The sequence below is a fragment of the Medicago truncatula genome, chromosome 7 (genome assembly GCF_003473485.1).
Source record: "Medicago truncatula cultivar Jemalong A17 chromosome 7, MtrunA17r5.0-ANR, whole genome shotgun sequence".
NCBI lineage: Eukaryota > Viridiplantae > Streptophyta > Magnoliopsida > Fabales > Fabaceae > Medicago > Medicago truncatula.
The window spans coordinates 35,419,465-35,440,339 of NC_053048.1; the positions used below are offsets into that span (position 1 = coordinate 35,419,465).

Below are 20,875 nucleotides of genomic sequence, written 5' to 3' on the forward strand. Positions count from 1 at the left end.
AAGGTTAGAGTTAGGCTTTTCAAATGTATTGACTTTTTCTATAAAAATAAAATAAAAATGTATTGACTTTTCTATAAAAAAAGTTTGAATTAGAAAGAAGATTTGAGCAACAGTGTTTGGAGGGTTAATACTAAAGATTATATGAATCCTCTATATGTCTTCTATTCGGAGAGAAAATAACATAAAGTTTGAAAAAAAAATTATAAAATAATTAATAACGATAGGATACACTTAATGGTGGGATCAATCCACTTTTTATTTTTATTTCTCTTTAAATGAAATTCTTTATTTATTTTGACAAATGAAGAATTGGACACATGCTCACTTGAAGGTGTGTATTGAAAGACGTTTGTTGGAGTCTCACATTCCTCGAATTCTTAAGTCGTTGAATGTATAAATATGTCTGAAATTTCTCATCCTTTGAACTAACTTTTAATATGAGATCTAAAGTTAATTCAATTCCTAAAATCGTACATTTGAGATGCAGTCCAACCTTATATAAAAAGAAACAAATATATTGTTGACGATTCTATGATTAATCTCATGACAAGTTCAAAGGACCTAAATCATATAAATACCTTGGAGCGGAGGAATAGAAAACCCTATTATAAGGTAAGTGTAAATCAAACTTGGACCGATAAAAAAAAGAAGCTTATTATGCCTATATTACAACAACAACAAATTGATTTAATAATGCATAAACTTTGATATAATATACCAAAAGAAAAGTATATGTACATACTTTGATACTCTCTGAAGAAAAAATACATATTTGATAGTGTTACATTCAAATTATGATATAATAAAACAAGAATAAGAATAACCAAACCACAATTATAATAATACAAAAATTATGAGTTTCTCGGAAACAATTAAGAAATAAAAAATAATTAAAATAATTAAATTTCTTTGTTATATTTTAAATCAGATTTTCACATACAATCATCACATTAGTTACATGCATCATACAAGGTAGCGTATGCGTAAGTGTGAAATGTATGATCTCAGACTAACAATAAATAGCTCAACAACTTTCAAACAACCACTCTCGTAGACAATGTTGTTACGACTTTTGTTGTGATAAAAGTCAAGACTCATATGGATAACACACAACTTGGCTTGTAAGACATCACCTCCAATTTTGCAGTGAGAAAAATCAGCTACCCAATCATCATAATGTTTGCAAATAACACCACCAACACCTAAGCACTTAGAATCTTCTGGGAAACAACCATCAACATTAAGTTTGAGAGTTTCTTCTTGAGTGGGGCTCAAATGAGCCAAGAGACGTGATAGTGTGAATTGTAACGCCATATTTTTATTAAAGCGATAAAACACGCGAATGATATAAATATTCAAGAAATAGACGCCATGTTATCGACAAAATCCAAAACAACATGCATTTATAAAAATTCTCAACAGTCGCAGTGGATATAAACCATACACCTCCAAAGTATACATGTCATAACTTCAAATATATCAATACATGAAATCTCCAAAACCCAACATAAGGGCAAAATCTCCATAATAAATAAATCTAACAAATACATAAAGATCAACTTCCTAATCAGAGCCTAAATCTAAGACTTAAAAAACGATAACGGGGATAGCTCCTACTATCCAAGCAACTCACTGAAAGCAAACTAATCATGCACGCCGTCTACCCATTCATACAAATAGGTAGGCGGTCCATCATAGATCCACTGGGGGTAAGCTTCACATTAATCATAATCAACATAAACAAACATAGGCATTCAAGGATTCATGCATAGCACATATACATAACCATCCCTTCTAGAATTCTAGCATCACATGATTATTATCCTTCATCACATACATTTCAAGCTATCAAATTACTAACATAGCATAGCAACATGTTCAATCACTAATCAAGTCATCGACGTAAGCTCATCATTCATCAACAACAATCAAGAAAGGATTACTCACATTATTCTTCATTTAGCATACTTAACTCAACAAATACAATTCATCATTTCAAAGTTATAAGCAAACAATCATTATTATCAAAATAATTATCATAAATTGATCCACCAAGTGTACAAGCACAAACAAGCAAGACATGCAATTAGAGCATAACTCAATTATTTGCAACCATCAACAAAGTCCACAATTGTACATATACACCAATCCACATAGATCACAACATTCAATAAATTTCACCAATGCACAAATTCATGAAGTCACATATTCAATTATGACACAATTCATCAACCAATCAATTCCAAATGTCACAAGTATGTATTCATCAAACACACTTATCATGAAACAATCATCATTCCCATGCAACAATTAAGACTCATATCAATATTATATTCGCCTAATCACGACACATATATGCATGTGGTACCAAGTCACCTCAAGGTCGTCACCCATGATGCAACAAAAATATCACATGTAAGATTTCACACCTGTCTTACATTATCACCGAAGTAAACGAGTAACCCTCCTTTACAACATCAAGACTCAACATGACTATGATGCATGGACATACAAGCAAAGACTCGACAATGCAAAATCACCTCATAATATTCAACAACAATATAAAGGATAACCTCCATTATATTGATCACCTCAACAACATTTGCATTATCAAGTATTTACATCCACACAATCAATCAAGTCATAAATCAATTAAGAGCCATCACCACATCATCATCAATCATTTAGCATATATGCAATCACCAACAAAATCACCATCACTTAACATATATGCATTCACCGACAATATCACAATCAATTAACATATATGTATTCACCAACAATATCACAATCAATCAACATATATGCATTAATCAACATCAACTCTATCATATAGTTCAACAACTCCATACAATTTCTCAAAATTCAAGTAAAAGAGAAAATACAACACATTATGATAAACATCATATTCAACACATGTAAAGCATTCACATATCTTCATATAATCATATCAAATTATCCACAAAAGATTTTCCAAGTATTTGGTCTTAAGATTATTTTCGACAAAGTTCATCTCTCATATTACAACTTTAAAATAATTGAGACAAATGAACCAAAACCAAGTAAATAAACTCTAGGCCTCGACTATGTATACACTTAGATCACATATGAGTGTAGTTGAGTATACATGTGCGTTTCACCGGCCGACCACGACAAAATCATCAAAATCATAAAGCTACGACAAGTTCGTATCACTTCCTCCATATTGCAAAACCAATTCATTTTCAAAACAAAACCAAGAAGATTCAACAAGACATAGGTTAAATACTTTTAAACCTCTTAATTAAACTCCTAGTACTCATAGTTTTGAGGTTTGGAAATATTCCCTAAGTTTTGGATTGACTTAGAAACGGTTATGCTGAATTTTCATAAAAAGTTACCAAGACTTGCTTGGGGTAATTCAAAATATAAAAATCATTTTTAAGTCAAACCAAACCAATTGGAAAGCTAATAAAATTATCTAAAACTTTCATGTTCATACCAAAACCCGGTTCAGAGCGGAAAGGGGTGAAAAATAGTGAAATATGAAGGATCTGGTTCACAAAAATCGTATCACGATTTTAGGAATCGCGACACATTTTTATGTCCAGAACCACTGAACCTTCGGCCAACAAAATCGCGACACGCCTGCAAAATCGTGACACGTTTTGACAGCATCAGGTCCAGAAATCAGCTTTTTCAAAAAGTGCGTTTTTAACCATTTCGCGCGTAAAATTCAAACCGTTAATCGGATTTTGATGCCGTTTTCGCCTACACGCTCCTGACACTTGGCTCTATCATAATCTACAGAAATTTCAAGTCTCAACCATCCCAAGAATCATTTTCCAAAACCTCACATAATCACTTATTGGCGAAAACGCTTAAACATCGACATTACGAAAAACCCGTTTTCTCCCAAACGACTCAACTAACACAACCACAACGTGAAAACAGAAATTCTTCTAGGTTCAATTCATCCAACAACATCAAAATTTCAGTCAACAACCTTATATATCAAAAGTTCATATTGATCCTTCACATGAACCACTTAACTCAACTTCACCATGAAGTTGAAGTAAATGTCACTAGAGGGGGGGGGGGGGGGGGGGGTTGAATAGTGACCCTTTAAAATTTCTTTGTTCTCTTTTAAAAAAATTAGACTCTCAAGAGTTTTCTTGGAGTAAGATGATGATTAGTAACACAATAATAAATATGCAGTACTAAAAAGATAATGCATAAAGTAAAGAGTAAAGTTAGAGAGAGATCACATAGAGAAGTTATTCTGGTTTTCCAAATATGGGTTAGTCCAGTCCCCACAACTTTTTTAAAATTATCCACTAGTTCTTAGGAGTTTCTTCCTCCTCTTTGCAATGTGCAAAACAATATGTATTCTCTAAGCCTCATCAGGCTTACACTAACACTCGAGCTTTTGAAGAGCTTGAGGCTATACAACTATGTATTCTCTTAGCCTCATCAGGCTTACACCACTGATATTATTAGCTTCAGCAAGCTTACAGTATCACTCAAGATTTTACAGGCTTGAGGATATACGATCAAAATGAGATTTGATGTTTGGATCTAATTACAACTTTCAAGCTACTAAGAGAATGAGAGATTGTAGTTTGTAATACTCTTAAAAATATGATTGAGTATTGTAAGAGTATTTTTGATATTGAGATTGATTGATGAACTTATTGCTTGTATGTAGGCTTGCGATTGTATTTCAAATTCATGCTTTCTTTATTGAGAGAAAGCTTCTATTTATAGCTAGCCTTCATCCTTCAATATCTGCAGTTGTTCATTCCTGTGTAGACACCCTGACTGTTGATAGGAATTGCAAAATTGTCATTGCCCCATTCTTTTGTACGTTGAGTTTGAGCTTGTCAGCCTCAAACTCAACCTCAAATTTTAACACTAAGAGCTTGAGCTTGTCTTGGACCAGGAGCGTGTGTGAACAGGGAAAAGTACATGAACAGTAAAAAAATCTTTCCTTTTTACTACTGTTTCTTACTTGTTCTCCAAGGTGCATTGTTGTAATTGTCCTTGCATTTCTTTGTCTCCAAGACACCATTAATTAATCATATTAGCATACTTGGTCACTAAGTCTTGTTACTTTATGACCTTTTGCTTGCTTGCTCATCAAGATACACAATAGGGCTTATGTCATCATCCTTGTCTTTTTCAAATGATTAGCACATGATTGAAACAAAATGTTTGTTCATTTTCCCTTGCTTGTGCGCATGGCACTTCCTTTGTGATGCTTTATGGATTAAATCATTTAATTAACCTTTCTTGATTAATAATGAATCATATTAAGCTTGAGCATAAACATCCAAGGATACATGGCTTTAACAATGTGTGAAATTTGAACTTTCCTATCCTTAATAAAATTCACTCAAGAGCACACATTAATAACCAAATAAAATTATAATCTTAATTTTAATATAAGAGTTTGTTTATCATTTAAAAACAATTTCAAAGGGATTTTTGCTTCAACAACTACAACTTCACAAAATGGAATACCCATGGTACAAATCAACAACAACAACATATCTAATTCAACAACAACTTCATTTAAACATGAATTCTCATCACAATTCAACAACAACATAGCACAATTCAACAATTTGAGCATAATTCACAATATATCATTTTCACATACTATGAACATGCAATTTCACCAACAACAATTCAATTATCACCAATTTCATGCATTCAAACATATCATCATAACTAGAGCACGAATTTCAACAACTATGAACAAAGATTCACTTATTCAATTAAGCATTTAATCATGCAATTAATGAAAAATTACAACTAATTGATTATGGTTGAATTCTAACCCCCTTACCTTAGTTAACAATAATCCAAGCCCAAACTTCACTTTAGCTCCTAGAATCACCACCACCTCTTAGGTCTTCAAGTCTCTTCTCTTTTAACCCTTTTTTCTCCTCTTGCACTTTCTCTCTCTACCTCTCTCTAAAAATCATGTGAAATGAAATGTAAACCTATTTTTCTCTCAAGTCTAAAACTTATACAGGCTCTACTCAAATGAGCTTAACCTTAATGCCTTAGTGGGCTTAATCCACTCAATCACAATTCTAAAAGTTTCTACACATTTAACGGTAAAATACTAACAACGGTCACTTACCGGTTTACAACTATTTACCACTCTAGTAACTTAGTAAAAATAATGGTCCTCACTTGAACACTAAGAATGTTCCTCACCAAAATTACTAATCTACCCTTCTAACACGAAACCCCATGAAAATGCACCAAACGATAAATAATCACACACAAACACATAAAAACACATAATAAAACAATTAAAAAATAAATCTAACAAAAATCAGGTTGGTACATGAATCCAATCCAATATTTTGATGATAGGTAACACACTCATCATGCAAAGAGAAGGTCTCCAGCCTCTCCTCATGAATAAACCAATGTTGTTCCTAAAAAATAATATAATTTCTCCAACACCAAGCATACCACACACTCGCGACAAACAAAATTGAAGAGGCACAACATGTCAACTGATAAAGCCAAAGTTGAACATCAATTTGGAAGATAAGTTTATGATAACACCCTATTTTAAAGTGGAGCCAAAGCTCTATAGAATGAGGACCCTTGCGTAAATAGTAAAGAATATCTTCTATAGGGGAAGAGTAAAGGTTGCAGCTTGGAGAAGCTACTATGTTACAATGGTGCCAATGTGACTAATAGGGATGACATTGTGAAAACAAAACCAAAGAAAGTGTGAAATTCTTGTTGGTACTTTAAGACGTCACAACCAAGTCATGTTATCATTAACATTTCAATTTCTATTTTGTTGACGAAGCCAATAGTATTCAATCGGCCTCAAAATAACTTTTCTCAATAAAAATGGACAATACTTAAGTGTTTTTTTTCTAAGAAAAACTTTGATTTTTTTTTATTTTATTTTTTATATATTTAGTTCTTAACTAAAAATACACATTTTATGGATATAATAAACTTTGAAAAAAAAATTATAAATATGTAAATATTGCATTGAATGAAACAAAATCTACTAGAAAACTTAGGTGCATATATGAGGCCGCACAAACATTGGTAGAGGAATCACAACCCCAAATAATTTTTTTTAGACACATTCACGTAAACTAAAAAAATTAAAACAAAACTTATTTAATCACATCAATTGATACATTGAATTTCATTCTCTTTTAATTTTTTTATTTTATGTGAGTGTGTCCAAATCTTTTTGATTTGAAATTGTGACCATAAAAGATTTTCTTACATCTGTAAATATTACCTTTTTAAGACGCCAAGCCTTAAATCGAGGACCACAAGGTTTAGGAGAAAACCCTCCAACCAAGTGAAGTGATCTAAGGGAAATTGGCAACCCTAGTCACGATACCATCAAGAAATATGAACAAAAGATACTATTAAGAGTATTATAAGATATTTTTCTTTTGAGGGAATAAAATATTATAAGATATTTTTTTGAGAGGAAAATATTGTTTAACTATTGAACGTCAACATTTTGGCTATAATTGGTATACCTCCTCTTTGCCTCTTTCCTAAAATCACCCAACCTATCTCCTCCCTAAACCTCTCATTCCCTCCACAGTCCCCTAGTAGTTGGTCTATCCTTGTCCTTACGATCTCTAATTTGACTCTATTTCTGAAAACGATATAGCCTTATATGGTTCAATAATACATACACATTTTTCTTATAGTACCAAAAGAGCCCTCCCTAATACTACTTGGCATTGAAAATTCTGGTTTCTTGTAAATGAACATCAAAATCAAAATCAGCAAGCAACAAATTAAAAACTAAAAGGACCCCACCTAAATGGCTCCTAAATGGGCCCTGTCTCTTATAAAATATATTAAAAAAAAGGACCTTGAATATTTGCATGTAGTACACATGACATAACTGTCATTCTTTGTGTAGCTGGCCTTCTCCTTATATTAACAAAATATTAAATACTTTCCTAATGTTTTTTTTTTATCAAAATATTATATTTCCATTTTTCTCCTCGTTCAAACAAAATATCAAATACTTTTTTAAAAGAAAATATCAAATACTCAAGGTAATGCTAACCAGTATCTCGGTGACACTAGTTAAGGAAATTAAAAGAGGAAATTTTAAATAAAAAGTAATATTTTTTAAGTATTGATTACATAACTTTGAATGCAAATATTACATTTTTTAAGTCATTATTTAAGCATTTAATGCAAATAATACTAAATAAATTTTCCTTTTTTTAATGAAAATATTTATTACTTTCTTGTAAAGTATCCATAAAAATCTCTACTAAATCAATCAACTCTATCTTTATAGGGCGTGTTTGGTTGTGTGGTGATTAAAATTTATTTTGATATAATCGATTATGTAGAGTTGATTTTAGTTAAAAGTAATTCTAACTAAAAATAATTTGTGTTTAGATACATCTATGTAAAAGTAAGCTGAACTTTAAATATACGTGTGAGAATCAATTATAGAATCAAAAGCTACAAATTCTAGCTTCAAGTATAATCAATATTGGAGGCTGAATCAATTCTAAACGAAAACAACCAAACATGTCTAAATCAATTCTACATCTCAAAAATCATTTTTTTTTTGATCGATCTCAAAAATCATTTCTGATCTTCTAAAAATGAAACCAAACATACAAATAATCTACCCTCAACTTTACGGTCGACATGAGAATTCTTTTGTAATTGCACCTTTTACCTTTAAAAGAAAAGAGTTTTATCATTTTGCTACATTTTTCCGACTCGATAAATTAGTCTCTACAATTAGGTCATATCCCATTTCATAAAAAAAGATTAATTCCACCTTTGCGTAGAATTACCATCACACAAACACATTCAGAGCACACCTTAAATTCAATTGTAAGTACACAGAAACTCTCTCTCTCTCTCTCTCTCTCTCTCTCTCTCTCAATTTTCCATGCATATAAAATACTATAAGCTTGCTTAGACTAATAAAAAGGTACAACTTTGTGCCACCAAAACTCTTCTTCTTCTTTGATAAAGTCAACATGCAAAGATTTTAGCTGAAAATGCTTCTAATGGTTTAATCAAATTTGAGTATCAAAAATACAATCTTTTTACTGAATTGAATTTGGGTTGGTTTCAAATTGGTGAATGGTAATCAAAAGATGAAGAAAGAAGAACAGGGTCGTAGTTTGTTTGGAATTTCACTCTCTGATAAACCCAGATGGCAACAATTTCTCATTTGTTCGTCTGGATTCTTCTTTGGATATCTTGTCAATGGTATCTGTGAGGTATATATGATCTTTTCTCTTTTTGGTTTTTCTTGAATTCATTATGATTTTGTTTATGTAATTTTTGTTGTTTACAATTTCTTCAATCAGATTATGCTTCAATATAGACAAGATGTAAATGATGGAATTTTTGTGTTTTTTGTGTCTTTGTGTGTAGAATGGGTTAGGAATTTTGTTTTATTTGATTTTGCTAAATTTCTTAATCATTATTTTGTCAATTATGCTTCAAATTTTCATTTTTTTTTCTAATCTTAATAGTTTTTGTTTCATATATATGAAGTTTTTTTTATTGATTTAATACTCTAGTTTCCGGGAAAATGACTCTGATAATCTGGAGTTCGGTTGGGAGATAAAACCCGGGCCAATGATTGTTCTAGCCAGAATTTGAACTCGGATTAATGTGAAGTTATTAATCTGATATTTGGTACTAATTGTTTTCTCATTTGTCTGGTTTTCAGGAATATGTGTATAACAGGCTTCATTTTAGGTGAATTTCATAACTTGTTTATTACTGTTTCATTTGTTACTGATTTTCAGCTTTCAATGGAAACTCAAAATGAAATTTGTGATTTTTTTTTTTTTTTTTTTTTTCTTGTTTCAGCTATGGTTGGTACTTCACATTTATTCAAGGATTTGTTTACCTGTTTCTGATTTACCTTAATGGTTTCACAAGCAAGCAAATGGTGAACCCATGGAAAACTTATGTGAAGCTTTCTGCTGTACTCATGGGATCACATGGCTTAACAAAGGGTTCTTTGGCTTTTCTTAATTACCCTGCACAGATTATGTTTAAATCCACAAAGGTAACTGAAAAAAAGAAAAGAAAACACCTACTTTTACTTTACCCATTTTTGAAGGATAATGTTTTGGATAGATTTTGTTTGAAACACATGGAGTCACTCTGTCTACTTTTTGTGCTCACATCAATTTTTGGACAATGATGTCAATCTCAAATCACAGAAAATAGTTGTCCGTTCAAATTCCATCGCACTACAGCGCATTAGCCACAATTTGACACAATGTTGTTAAATAGCAGCTAATACATAGCAGATTTTGAACAAATTATTAATATTGTGAAATAGTGGCTATGGCACTGTTGCATAGCGGAATTTGAACAAACCGCTATTTTTTGCAATCTACAATTGTCAACACCTTGTACTAAATCACATGAGAACAATAGCGGTTTCTCCAAATTTCGCTATGCTACAACCGTTATTTGGCAGCTATGATTATGAAGTTATCAGACTTACAATTCAGTAACTCCAAATTAGCTGACATGTTTTGGACACTATGTCATGTTTTTTGCTCTTCAAACTGTGTCATTCATGTTATATAGCTAAGTGAACGCTGAATATTCCAATATAATAAATCCAAATTTCATGTTATAGGTTCTGCCAGTGATGATAATGGGAGCCTTTATTCCTGGCCTGAGAAGAAAGTATCCAATACATGAGTATATATCTGCAATACTCCTGGTTGTTGGATTGATCCTATTTACACTAGCAGATGCACATACATCACCTAATTTCAGTGTTGTTGGTGTTGTTATGATAACCGGTGCTTTGGTTATGGATTCTTTTCTTGGAAATCTTCAAGAAGCAATCTTTACTATGAACCCTGATACCACACAGGTATCAATTTTCCATCACTTCCTAATCATCTCTGTGCTTTCGCAACAAGTATATGCATTAATTTTATGCCAAATTTGTGATTGTTTACATCATTATAAAATTTGAATTACGGAAAGTTGATCCCTAGTTTTGATGGAAAATGCGTGTTTATAAAGTAAGAGCCTATTTGGATTAACTTATTTGAGCTTATCTTTTGACCTAAGAACTTGCGAGACTGTTTGAGAGAGCTTATGGAAACGGCTTATGACATGTTCGTATGTTGTTTTCAGCTTATTTCTATAAGTTACAAGATAACTTATGAAAACATCTTATAGCTTATGAGAAAAACAGTTCGACTTTATTTTCATTTTTAGAGAAATAGCTTATACAGTGCTTATGCTATTAACGTTTACTGAATCTGTATCCAAAACAGGGCCTAAATTAAAAATTATCTACAGATTTCATATTTTTCTTCTTTGATTTTCTGTTGCTAATTTAACTTTTTCTGGTAATATAACTGCCGCATTTAAAATTCTTATACTTTTATGTTGTTAACATAGATGGAGATGCTCTTCTGCTCTACAGTAGTGGGATTACCTTTCTTAATCCCACCTATGCTTTTTACAGGAGAATTATTCAAAGCATGGACTTCATGTTCACAGGTAAATTTGGAATAAACAGCTCCTTTTTTCTAAACTAATATATTCTTCTGCTTTACTTATCAATAGAATCACACTTTTCTTGTCCTTGCAGCATCCCTACGTGTATGGTGTATTAGTATTTGAAGCAATGGCTACATTTATAGGCCAAGTTTCAGTCCTCTCCCTAATTGCCCTTTTTGGTGCTGCCACAACAGCCATGGTAAATTTACTATCACAAGCTTTTCCTCATTTCAATATGTCAGTTTGGACCATTGTACTGCACCTAACATTAATAAGTCACATACATGAAAAAACAAGCTGCTTGTGCATCATAAATGCTATTAAATGACCAAACTCTTAACCTTTTGCATATATTAGTATTAAATACTTGATACTTGATTTGAATTGAAAGTTTTTCCCAATGGTAATTCGGAGTTTGAACCAAAGGTAAGTAAAGTCCGACTAAAGATTAAATCATTGAGGAGTCGGTACTCCTATTTGATTCTACTTTAACTATAGCTTATTAATCAATTGAGCTTAACCACTTGTTAATTGGAAGTTTCTTTAACTACTCTTGTCATATTTTTGTCCACAGGTTAAGTTAAATCATTAATTTAATTGGTGACATAAATGTTAAAATCAGCTCTATGTATAAGATCATGTTTCAATTTTTGTCACATTATGTTTGTGATCTTAACTTATTTCAATTCATTGAATTCAATCACAGATAACAACAGCAAGAAAGGCAGTGACATTGCTGCTATCATACTTGATATTTACAAAACCGTTAACAGAACAACATGGGAGTGGACTGATACTCATAGCTATGGGAATCACATTGAAGATGTTGCCTGAAAACAAACCTGCCATACCCAAGAGAGCTTTAAATTCTTCTCATAGAGACAGTAGTGCAAAATCTACTACTGGTGATGAAGAGTTGGGAATGGGAACACTGCATGGTTCTGTAGGTGAAGATGATGAAAGGAGGCCCTTGGTCTAGGTTGAATGATAATAATGCAATTTTACTTTTATTTTCTGTCATTATTTAAAATTTTCATATTTTCTTTGTTATTTTCATATCATGTTATTAAAGGAAAAAGAAAAGAAGTAATTTGATGTTCAATATATAAATTTTATTGAATGCCTTTTGGATATAAATTCATTTACATATTCCAAAATGTGACTAGTCACAATCATTATTGTTAAAACTTTTTGGACAATTTATTATAATTATTTAGTTTTTCTATGTAATTTAGAGTTGAAGCTGTGAATGTGATTACACACATGCATTATTCTTCTTTCCCAATAGATATAAAAAATAAATCAAGGACAAATCCAGTTGGTAATCTCAAGTTTTTCCTTTAGTTGTACGTCTAAACTTAAAAAGCACTATATAAACATGGACAATACTTGTTTGTTGGTCTATTTCTTTACAACTTTTTGTTATCTGACCAACAAAATCAACCAAGTCGTGACGTGTTTTATGTGGTCATGAGGGAGCTCTAGAGATTATTACAAATTTACAATACAAACACACATTTGACATCACATTTTACTCAACATCTCAAGACATCAAGTATAGGTCCTTTGATTTCTACTCAAGCATAAGATTTCTAACTCATACTTTACCATGTAAAACTATAATATTGTAAGTAAAGATGTCCAATATCTTACCCCCCAAAAATAGTTCCACTGTGCACACAAAAATCTAAATTTGTAAGATATAAGATTAGTATTTTTTTTTCTTTTAAACTATTGTTGTCAAATTGTGTGCATAAGCAGCACATACATTCCCCCCAAAAAAAAGTAGCACACACATAATCAAGAAGGTAATATATAGTAGGACCTCTCACTTGAACTAACAATTATATTTGGATTCAAATCCCAAAGTGTACTATTATAGACCATACATAAACTTTGCAGTAAACATTGTTGAATTGAATTATTTCTTCAGAACTTATAGAGTGTATTTCATCTAACCTAAATGTTATATGCAAAAATAAAAGGTACACACTTTACTACCATTATATTATATATATTAGCAAACCTTTTTTTTTTGGAGGATAGCAAAACCATTTTTTTTATTATCATTAAATTCATTTTTACTATAAAAATTGTAAGAGTTCGATTCTTGGACTATTTTTGAGAGATTTATATTTGTCTTGTCTTCTTACAATAAAGTGTTATAAGAACCCTATAATGAGGTGTGTTATAAATCCAAATCATACTAATATTTATTGACTAAAAATAAATTATGCAATCGTGTGAATGTATATTCTTTCATTCATTGCTAGTAGTTTACAGCTATATATAAGAACGGTGGCCATGTGATGATTCACATAAACGTGTCAACAACGTTCCGTAAATACAGAAAACAAAAGTTTCACTCATTGGCTACGTGTTTGTGCATCGACATGCAAAGTGACACTTTCATTTTTCACTTTTTGACGAACGAATAAAGTCACACTTTGATAAACGTAAACAAAAAGGATAAAAAAGACTGAAACGTAAAATTGTGCATCACTGTGAAAACTGAAAACATTGTAAGAAAATTCTTGTTGCTATAATTTACCATAGCCACAAAGTTCCAAAAATTTAATAATAAAAAAAGAAGAAGCATTGAATGGTAATGGATGAGAGAGGTGGAAATAGCAACACAAGGCTCCTCCATGAAGATGGTGGTGATTTAGAAAGGAATAGTGAAAGGCCAAAAGAACCTTGGAGAGGAGAATATGTAAAGAGCATAGTTTATGGAGGGCTTGATGCCATCATCACATGCTTTTCTCTCATTTCCTCTATCTCAGCCAGTAGTAGTTCATCTGGTATATATGTGTTGTGTTTATTGCTCCTTTTTTTAACTCTAACTTCTTTTCAAATTATAATTAAAGTTTAATCGTGATGGGTTCACAGTACAAAACAGTTTTGCACACACAACCGATCAAACATTCTGAATTGTCAGGTTTGACTCACATAAATTAAAATTATTAATTGATCTCACAATTCAGAATCTTTTGATTGATTGTATGTGCAAAATTGTTTTGGACCGTCAACCCACCATTATTAAACTCTTATGATTATTCAAAGTGTTCTTTTAAAATAAAATATATGGTATTTAATTAAACATATTTTCATCCTCTAAAAAAAAATATACAGTATCGGTTGTGGGTAGTGTTAGATTGAGTGAAAAAAAAAAATAGGGTATTGGGGAATTTGGGGAGAGTAAACTATATATGATGTTGCAGCTGTGAGACCATTTAGAATTGGTGTCTAGTGAGGCCAATTTTCTCTCTAGATATAAAAGTCTCACATATGTTGGACCATGCAAACATCGTAGATGCATTTTATTGATGTTTTCTTTTGTATGATTTTTAATTTAAGGGTGAATTAAGTTTTTAGTCTCTATAAATATTTACAGTTTTATTTTTAGTTCTAATAAAATAAAATCACATTTTTTAGTCTTTATAAAATTTTTATCAGCATTTTTAGTCCCTATAAATTTTTTCTTTGGCACTTTTAATCCCTGTCAAAAATTTCATCAACAGTTTTGGTCCTTAAAATGCTTCAGGAAAATGTCACGGGAACTAGAAAGTGTAATTTTATTTTGTAGGGACTAAAAATAAAACTTTTGTAAATATTTATAGGGACTAAAAATTTAATTAATCCTTAATTTAAAATACACTTCTATTATGATCTTCTTAACTCAACTACTTATAATTTATTTAAATTCATATTTTTAAAGTTTTTTATAACCACAAAAAATGTCGTTTAATTAACTTGAGAACAATAGGAAAAACAACTTAAGAAATAGTACACTTATTTGTAAAAAGTTACACACCACTAATCACTATTCAGTCTCTAATCTCTATCATTAGCGACTAAATCACGGTTCCCAACTCTGCTGCAGGATCTTTGATTTTTCATGCAAAATTGTGTGCATCTCATGCTATTGACGCCAATATAGATAGTCTACTTTAGCAGGATCTGGATTCTCCATCTTGGAATTTTCATTTGAGAGATTCTAGTAGAAATATGTACCATTGAATGATGTTGTTATTTTAACTTGTGTGCTACATTGTGAATGTAGGGAATGTGTTGGTTCTTGGTTTTGCAAACCTAGTAGCAGATGCAATATCAATGGGGTTTGGAGACATAGTGTCCGCTAGCTCTGAGCGGGATGTCATTATTGAGGAAAGGAGAGTTACAGAATGGGATGTTTTGAATAGTAGGGGAAATGAACAAAGAGAGTTAGTTCGTTACTATCAATCTCTTGGGATGGAGTACAACGATGCAACCACGGTACGTACGTATGAGCTTGTCCCAAAGAGTCTCACATGTCATTAGATAAATTCAAATAAGTCATTTGTTTTTATAATGTATAGGAAATGCCTAAATGATTTTTAAGTTTTAAACATAATTTTTACTTTATTTGTGCAAGGTTGTGAACATATTTACAAAATACAATGACGTACTAGTGGACCAAAGAATGGCAGCTGACAAAGGAATTCTACCAGCAGACCAAGAAGTGAAACCTTGGAAGAATGGCCTTATCACATTTGCATCCTTCATGCTCTTTGGCTCAATACCTCTGCTATCTTTCATCATCCTTATACCATTTACAGACAATGATTCGGTTAAGTTCGCCGGTGCTTGCCTTGTTTCAGCACTTGGACTTGCTCTTCTTGGCGTGGCAAGGGCAAGAATTGCTGGTCAAAACATGATGCTCACCACAGCTATTACTCTTTTCAGTGGTGTCATAGCAGGAGCTGCAGCTTATTTAGTAGGATGGTTGCTAAAGCATATTGCTGGACTAGAAGGTTAATAAACTATGGCTAGCTGAATTAGTAGCAATGAAGGTAATAGGGTGTGATTAGCAATACCATCTTTCTGATGATGTATAACCTTGCCTAATCACCTTGGACAAAGTCCAAATTTTGTACATGTCTAATATCTATCTTTTTAGGCAGGTTATAAATACACTTGAAAACTTATCATAGTTGTAACTAGTTTTCCAAAAATCTAATGTATGCTAGGAAATATCTAAATTAAATTAATAATTTTTAAAACTAATTAGCATGTTTTTGTTTAGCAGTTATGGTCATAGGTTTGGCATTTCTTTAATATCTAATAGACAAAGGAGCCACAAAAAGTGAAGAAATAATAAAGAAAATTTAAACTCTTTAGGCAAAATTAGTTTGGTATTAACCAACAAGAATAAGTTCATTTTTTAAGGGCACGCTAAAAAGAGTGTAAGAATAATAGATGTGCCAGAATCAACTTTCAACACTAAGTATTGAAGCTAAATAACACTTTAGATAATAATTATTTAAACTGAAAAAAATGTTAAGTCTAAGAATAGAAATGACAATGAATAAATTATATAACTTGGATTAAAGATCAGGTAAAAAAAAGAGGACTTTACAACGTGACATGGTTATCAATGAACACTCATCTCTTCATCCATTGATAACTGCATATCATGTTCTGCTTCTTTCAAGAATAATCGAATTAGCTGCACCATTAATGATCGCATAAATGAATTTTATTTACTAAAATATCCTTATTACTAAAATACATGTATTAATAGGGGAAATGTTAACGAGTGGTTCTTGGCATTCTTTCAGACCCATAAATAGAAAATATTTTTAAAAATGCATGTAATCATTGTCATGGAATTCAAAATATTTAACTTTTTTTAAAGAATAATTGTTTATTTTAAAATGCTTAAAGAGTGTTCGAGGACACTCGTTAACAGAACCCTTATTAATGTAGTTGTTAGTAAAGTAGTTAGGAGTCTAAATACAATCGAGGAATACATATTTCAAATGTGATATTTAATATGAGACGGATAGAGTAGATAAAAATTTCACCTCTTCTAGAATCAAGAAAACCTTCAAAACTCATCCTCTTGGATAGCAATGATCCTTAAAGTAGCCATAAATTTCTCAGAAAAAACAAGCTTGTTTATATAAGATGAAATCTTATTTTTTTTATAAAGCTAAACTTCAATATAAAATCAGGAAAGGCCTGAACTCATTACAGAAGATAAGAGTAGCAAAACAAAAGAAACAAAACTCCCCAACAAAGGGAGAAAAAACATCAAATCATATCCAATCTAGAAAAAGGCAACCCTAAACTATCTTTATCAAGAAGGTGTTGAATGAAGGGGGGTGGGGCAGGCCACCATTGGGAAAGAAAACAAAGAGAGCCCTTGTCCATTTTTAGCCAATTAATGCATCTGCCACCATATTACCTTCCCTAAGATTATGCACACAAGAGCAGGTAATACTTTTACAAAATTTGATACAATTGTTCCATCTAATTCTCATTTTCCAAGGGACCCCAACATCCTTATTAAAAGCATTAACCACTATGATTGAGTCAGTTTTCAAACAGATGTTACTCAAACTCATTGCCATTGCTTTATCAATGGGAGAGGCATATCCAATGTTGCTGGAGATAGCTCCTAAGAAGACTGAGTTGGAGTCTCTGATCACAATACCAATGGCCCCACAAGGGTGAGCCCCTATAGAAGATTCATCACAATTGAACTTAATAGTTCCACCGCTAGTAGGTTTCCAAGCAATTTCAGTGAAGGGACTGACCCTTTTAGATTTGAGAGGGATGTGAAACAGTTGAGAGATTTTGTAGTCCTGCATAGCTGAAGCACCATTGACCAAAATTAAGCTATGACTGAGCTTGACCTCAGCAATCAGTGTTGAATAAGGTGGTCAAAGCTTGATGTTTGCTTTGGAAATATCTCTGGTTCCTTTCAATCCAAATAACCTAAATTAGGTGTATTATGGCAGAGTTCATAACCTGCTGCACCAGTTTGCTTCCCGCTCCAACCCTTCCCATAATAAGAGTGAGACAAGTAGTAATAAGATGAAATCTTAAGCTGATCACTCCAACTACAGTTGCAAAACTTGGTTGCACTGTTTATTTTCTCCACTATTTTGGGTGGCTAAAGGAAAAGTAGGTATGAATATGGTATGAAATACTATTTATGTTTCAGAACTGTTTACTAGTGTAGGACATTTTTTTTTTAGGTTGGTTGAAACTCACACATTTTAAATATGGAGAAGTGGGATGTCTAGAATTCGAACTTCGACCTCTGCATATATTATGCATTGTCCTTACCAACTGAATTATGCTCATCGGGGACCTGTTGTAAGACATATCGATGAACAGAAGGCAGGTATTATTAATTAGTTAAAGAAAAATAACAACCACATGTTGCAAGCTTCCAAATAGATACCCTTAGAATTTGAGTTAGATCTGATTTAATATCGAAAAAGTGAGAGAAATATTTTGTAATAGATGAAGTATAAGTTTTAATTAATATTTTACTTTTTAAGGAAGATGACAGAGGTAAAATTGAGAGATTTTTTTTTGAAGTTATAAGTTTTAAGCTATAATCCTCCAAAAAAAAGTTTTAAACTAAGTTAATGGAATTAATTTATCAAAATATGTTATAACCTAGTAAAAATAAGTTATAAGCTCGTATATTGGTAAACTAGTTTTTTTCTTCGACATATTATGGTACTAATATTTTAAATTTTTAAGTTTGATAGAAATTTAAGTTTGGTATTTTTGTGAGCTTAACTCAGTTGGTAGGGATATTGCATATTATAAGTAAGGGCTGGGGTTCGAACTCCGAACACCATACTTCTCCTCAATTAAATTGTGTGATCTCTAGCCACTAGGCTACTTGACAAAAAAGAAATTTAAGCTTGGTCTTATCCTTCCGATTCTTAGGGGAAAACTATAGTAATTTAAATTTAACTAGAGGAAGTAAAATCTATCAAGTATTTTTTTGATGGAGATCAAAATTTGACACTCTTGATTGAAATCTAATATTTAGAATTTTAAGTAGAAATTTATGTTTAATTAAAAAAGTATAGAAACACAATTAATATATCATCATTTTAAAATATAAAAAAAAAAAACAACTTTGAATATTAGAGAAATCATACATAATTTATTCTTCCTCATTCTCATGTATTAAATATGACTCCTAAAGAGTAACAAAAAAAAAACGACAAGTCATATATATCAATCACCAAAAACATCAACAACTGCATACATTTTTTTTTTAAAGACACCAACTACATACATGAAATCATTAACTACAATTAATCTATATTATGTTTGAATATAAAAAATTGAATATTAGATAAATCATGCATAATTGATTCTTCATCCTTTTCATGTATTAAATATGACACTCCTCATTTTCATATTTTAAATATGACTCTTGAGTCCTATTTAAAAATGAGGAATAATTGATTATATATGAGAATGAATATTATATATATGTTAGAAAAATGAAATGATTGTAAATTCTAGTCTATTACATTTATGTATTACTAGAGGAAAGACGGATACATTAAATTTTTTGCTTATTTTATTTCATATGAAGTTTTTTATATTATAAAGGAATTTAACTAATTTTTTAATTAAATATTTAAATAGTATTTTTTTTTGTGGTGGTTGGGGTTTGAACCTCGGACCTTGCATATATCATGCATTGTCTACCAACTGAGTTAGGCACAAGGACAAATATTTAAATATTATTAGAAAAAATAGTTTACAGTTATATAGAAAAAATAAGGTTGAGGAAGAAGAATTCACCTTGTGTGATCCACATGTTCTCTAACGAATATTATTCGTTTTTTTAGTAATCGAATATTAATCGTTGTTAAGCGTCGTTGAAAACTTTGTATCAATATCATGGTAATAAAAAATGAAGGGTATAATAGTGCTACATCAAAATCATGTATCTTATCTTTATATAGGTATATATGCCTTTATTATATATCAAATAACTAATGACTATTTTTATTTTGAAAGAAACAATTGAAAAAAAAATTATAATGTTTGATTCTTTTCTTAACAAATTGAAAATTTAACTGCTTTGAACTTACACAAAGAATTTTATCACAAAAAAAAATTACACAAAGAATACCACAAATATCAATTATTTCATTTATCTCTTTTTAGCATTCAGGCAGGAACTCTCGTGATCATATTTGCCCTTTTTTTTGTTGCGTTAACAGTGTAAATTATGATCCATGATTTTATATTTTGATTAAAATTATAGGTATATATGTTTGTGATTTTAAATTATAACAAACTAAATTTATCTTTTTCAATGACATCAACAATATAACACTCTTATTAATCAGTTTATTTAAGGGTATAACTGAAAGAATAAAAAGTCTGGAAATAATCTCATATCCCATTATAAATTGTTATAGATTTAAATTTTGTTAATTTAAAAAAAATAAAAAAAAAAATCCTTCTAAAATAGAAACAACCCTACTACGATGATAATGATATTGAACACTATAAAAAGAGTTTATTTTTC

General features: G+C 31.1%; 2 protein-coding genes across 2 annotated transcripts; both read left to right on the forward strand.

Moving 5' to 3' along the window:
* Positions 1-8,874: 8,874 nt before the first annotated feature.
* On the forward strand, positions 8,875-12,686 carry LOC11426703 (UDP-galactose/UDP-glucose transporter 2). The gene is made up of 7 exons (XM_024771398.2): positions 8,875-9,257; positions 9,716-9,744; positions 9,859-10,060; positions 10,646-10,888; positions 11,428-11,529; positions 11,621-11,728; positions 12,236-12,686. Exons 1-7 carry the CDS (start codon positions 9,132-9,134, stop codon positions 12,506-12,508), a joined length of 1,083 nt encoding a protein of 360 aa, XP_024627166.1. The 5' UTR covers positions 8,875-9,131; the 3' UTR covers positions 12,509-12,686.
* Positions 12,687-14,004: 1,318 nt separating this feature from the next.
* Positions 14,005-16,544, forward strand: LOC11435876 (vacuolar iron transporter homolog 2.1). Its single transcript, XM_024769690.2, has 3 exons — positions 14,005-14,330; positions 15,593-15,804; positions 15,944-16,544. The coding sequence occupies exons 1-3, from the start codon at positions 14,132-14,134 to the stop codon at positions 16,325-16,327; spliced, it is 795 nt and encodes a 264-aa protein (XP_024625458.2). The 5' UTR covers positions 14,005-14,131; the 3' UTR covers positions 16,328-16,544.
* The last annotated feature ends 4,331 nt before the right edge of the window (positions 16,545-20,875 follow it).

Excerpts from the sequence above, each read along its gene's own strand:
- LOC11426703 (XM_024771398.2), top strand. The coding sequence starts at position 9,132 with ATGAAGAAAGAAGAACAGGGTCGTAGTTTGTTTGGAATTTCACTCTCT. Across the intron at positions 9,258-9,715 it reads TTGTCAATGGTATCTGTGAG|GAATATGTGTATAACAGGCT; the intron begins GTATATATGATC and ends TCTGGTTTTCAG. Across the intron at positions 11,729-12,235 it reads GTGCTGCCACAACAGCCATG|ATAACAACAGCAAGAAAGGC; the intron begins GTAAATTTACTA and ends ATTCAATCACAG.
- LOC11435876 (XM_024769690.2), top strand. The coding sequence starts at position 14,132 with ATGGTAATGGATGAGAGAGGTGGAAATAGCAACACAAGGCTCCTCCAT. Across the intron at positions 14,331-15,592 it reads AGCCAGTAGTAGTTCATCTG|GGAATGTGTTGGTTCTTGGT; the intron begins GTATATATGTGT and ends TTGTGAATGTAG. Across the intron at positions 15,805-15,943 it reads AGTACAACGATGCAACCACG|GTTGTGAACATATTTACAAA; the intron begins GTACGTACGTAT and ends TATTTGTGCAAG.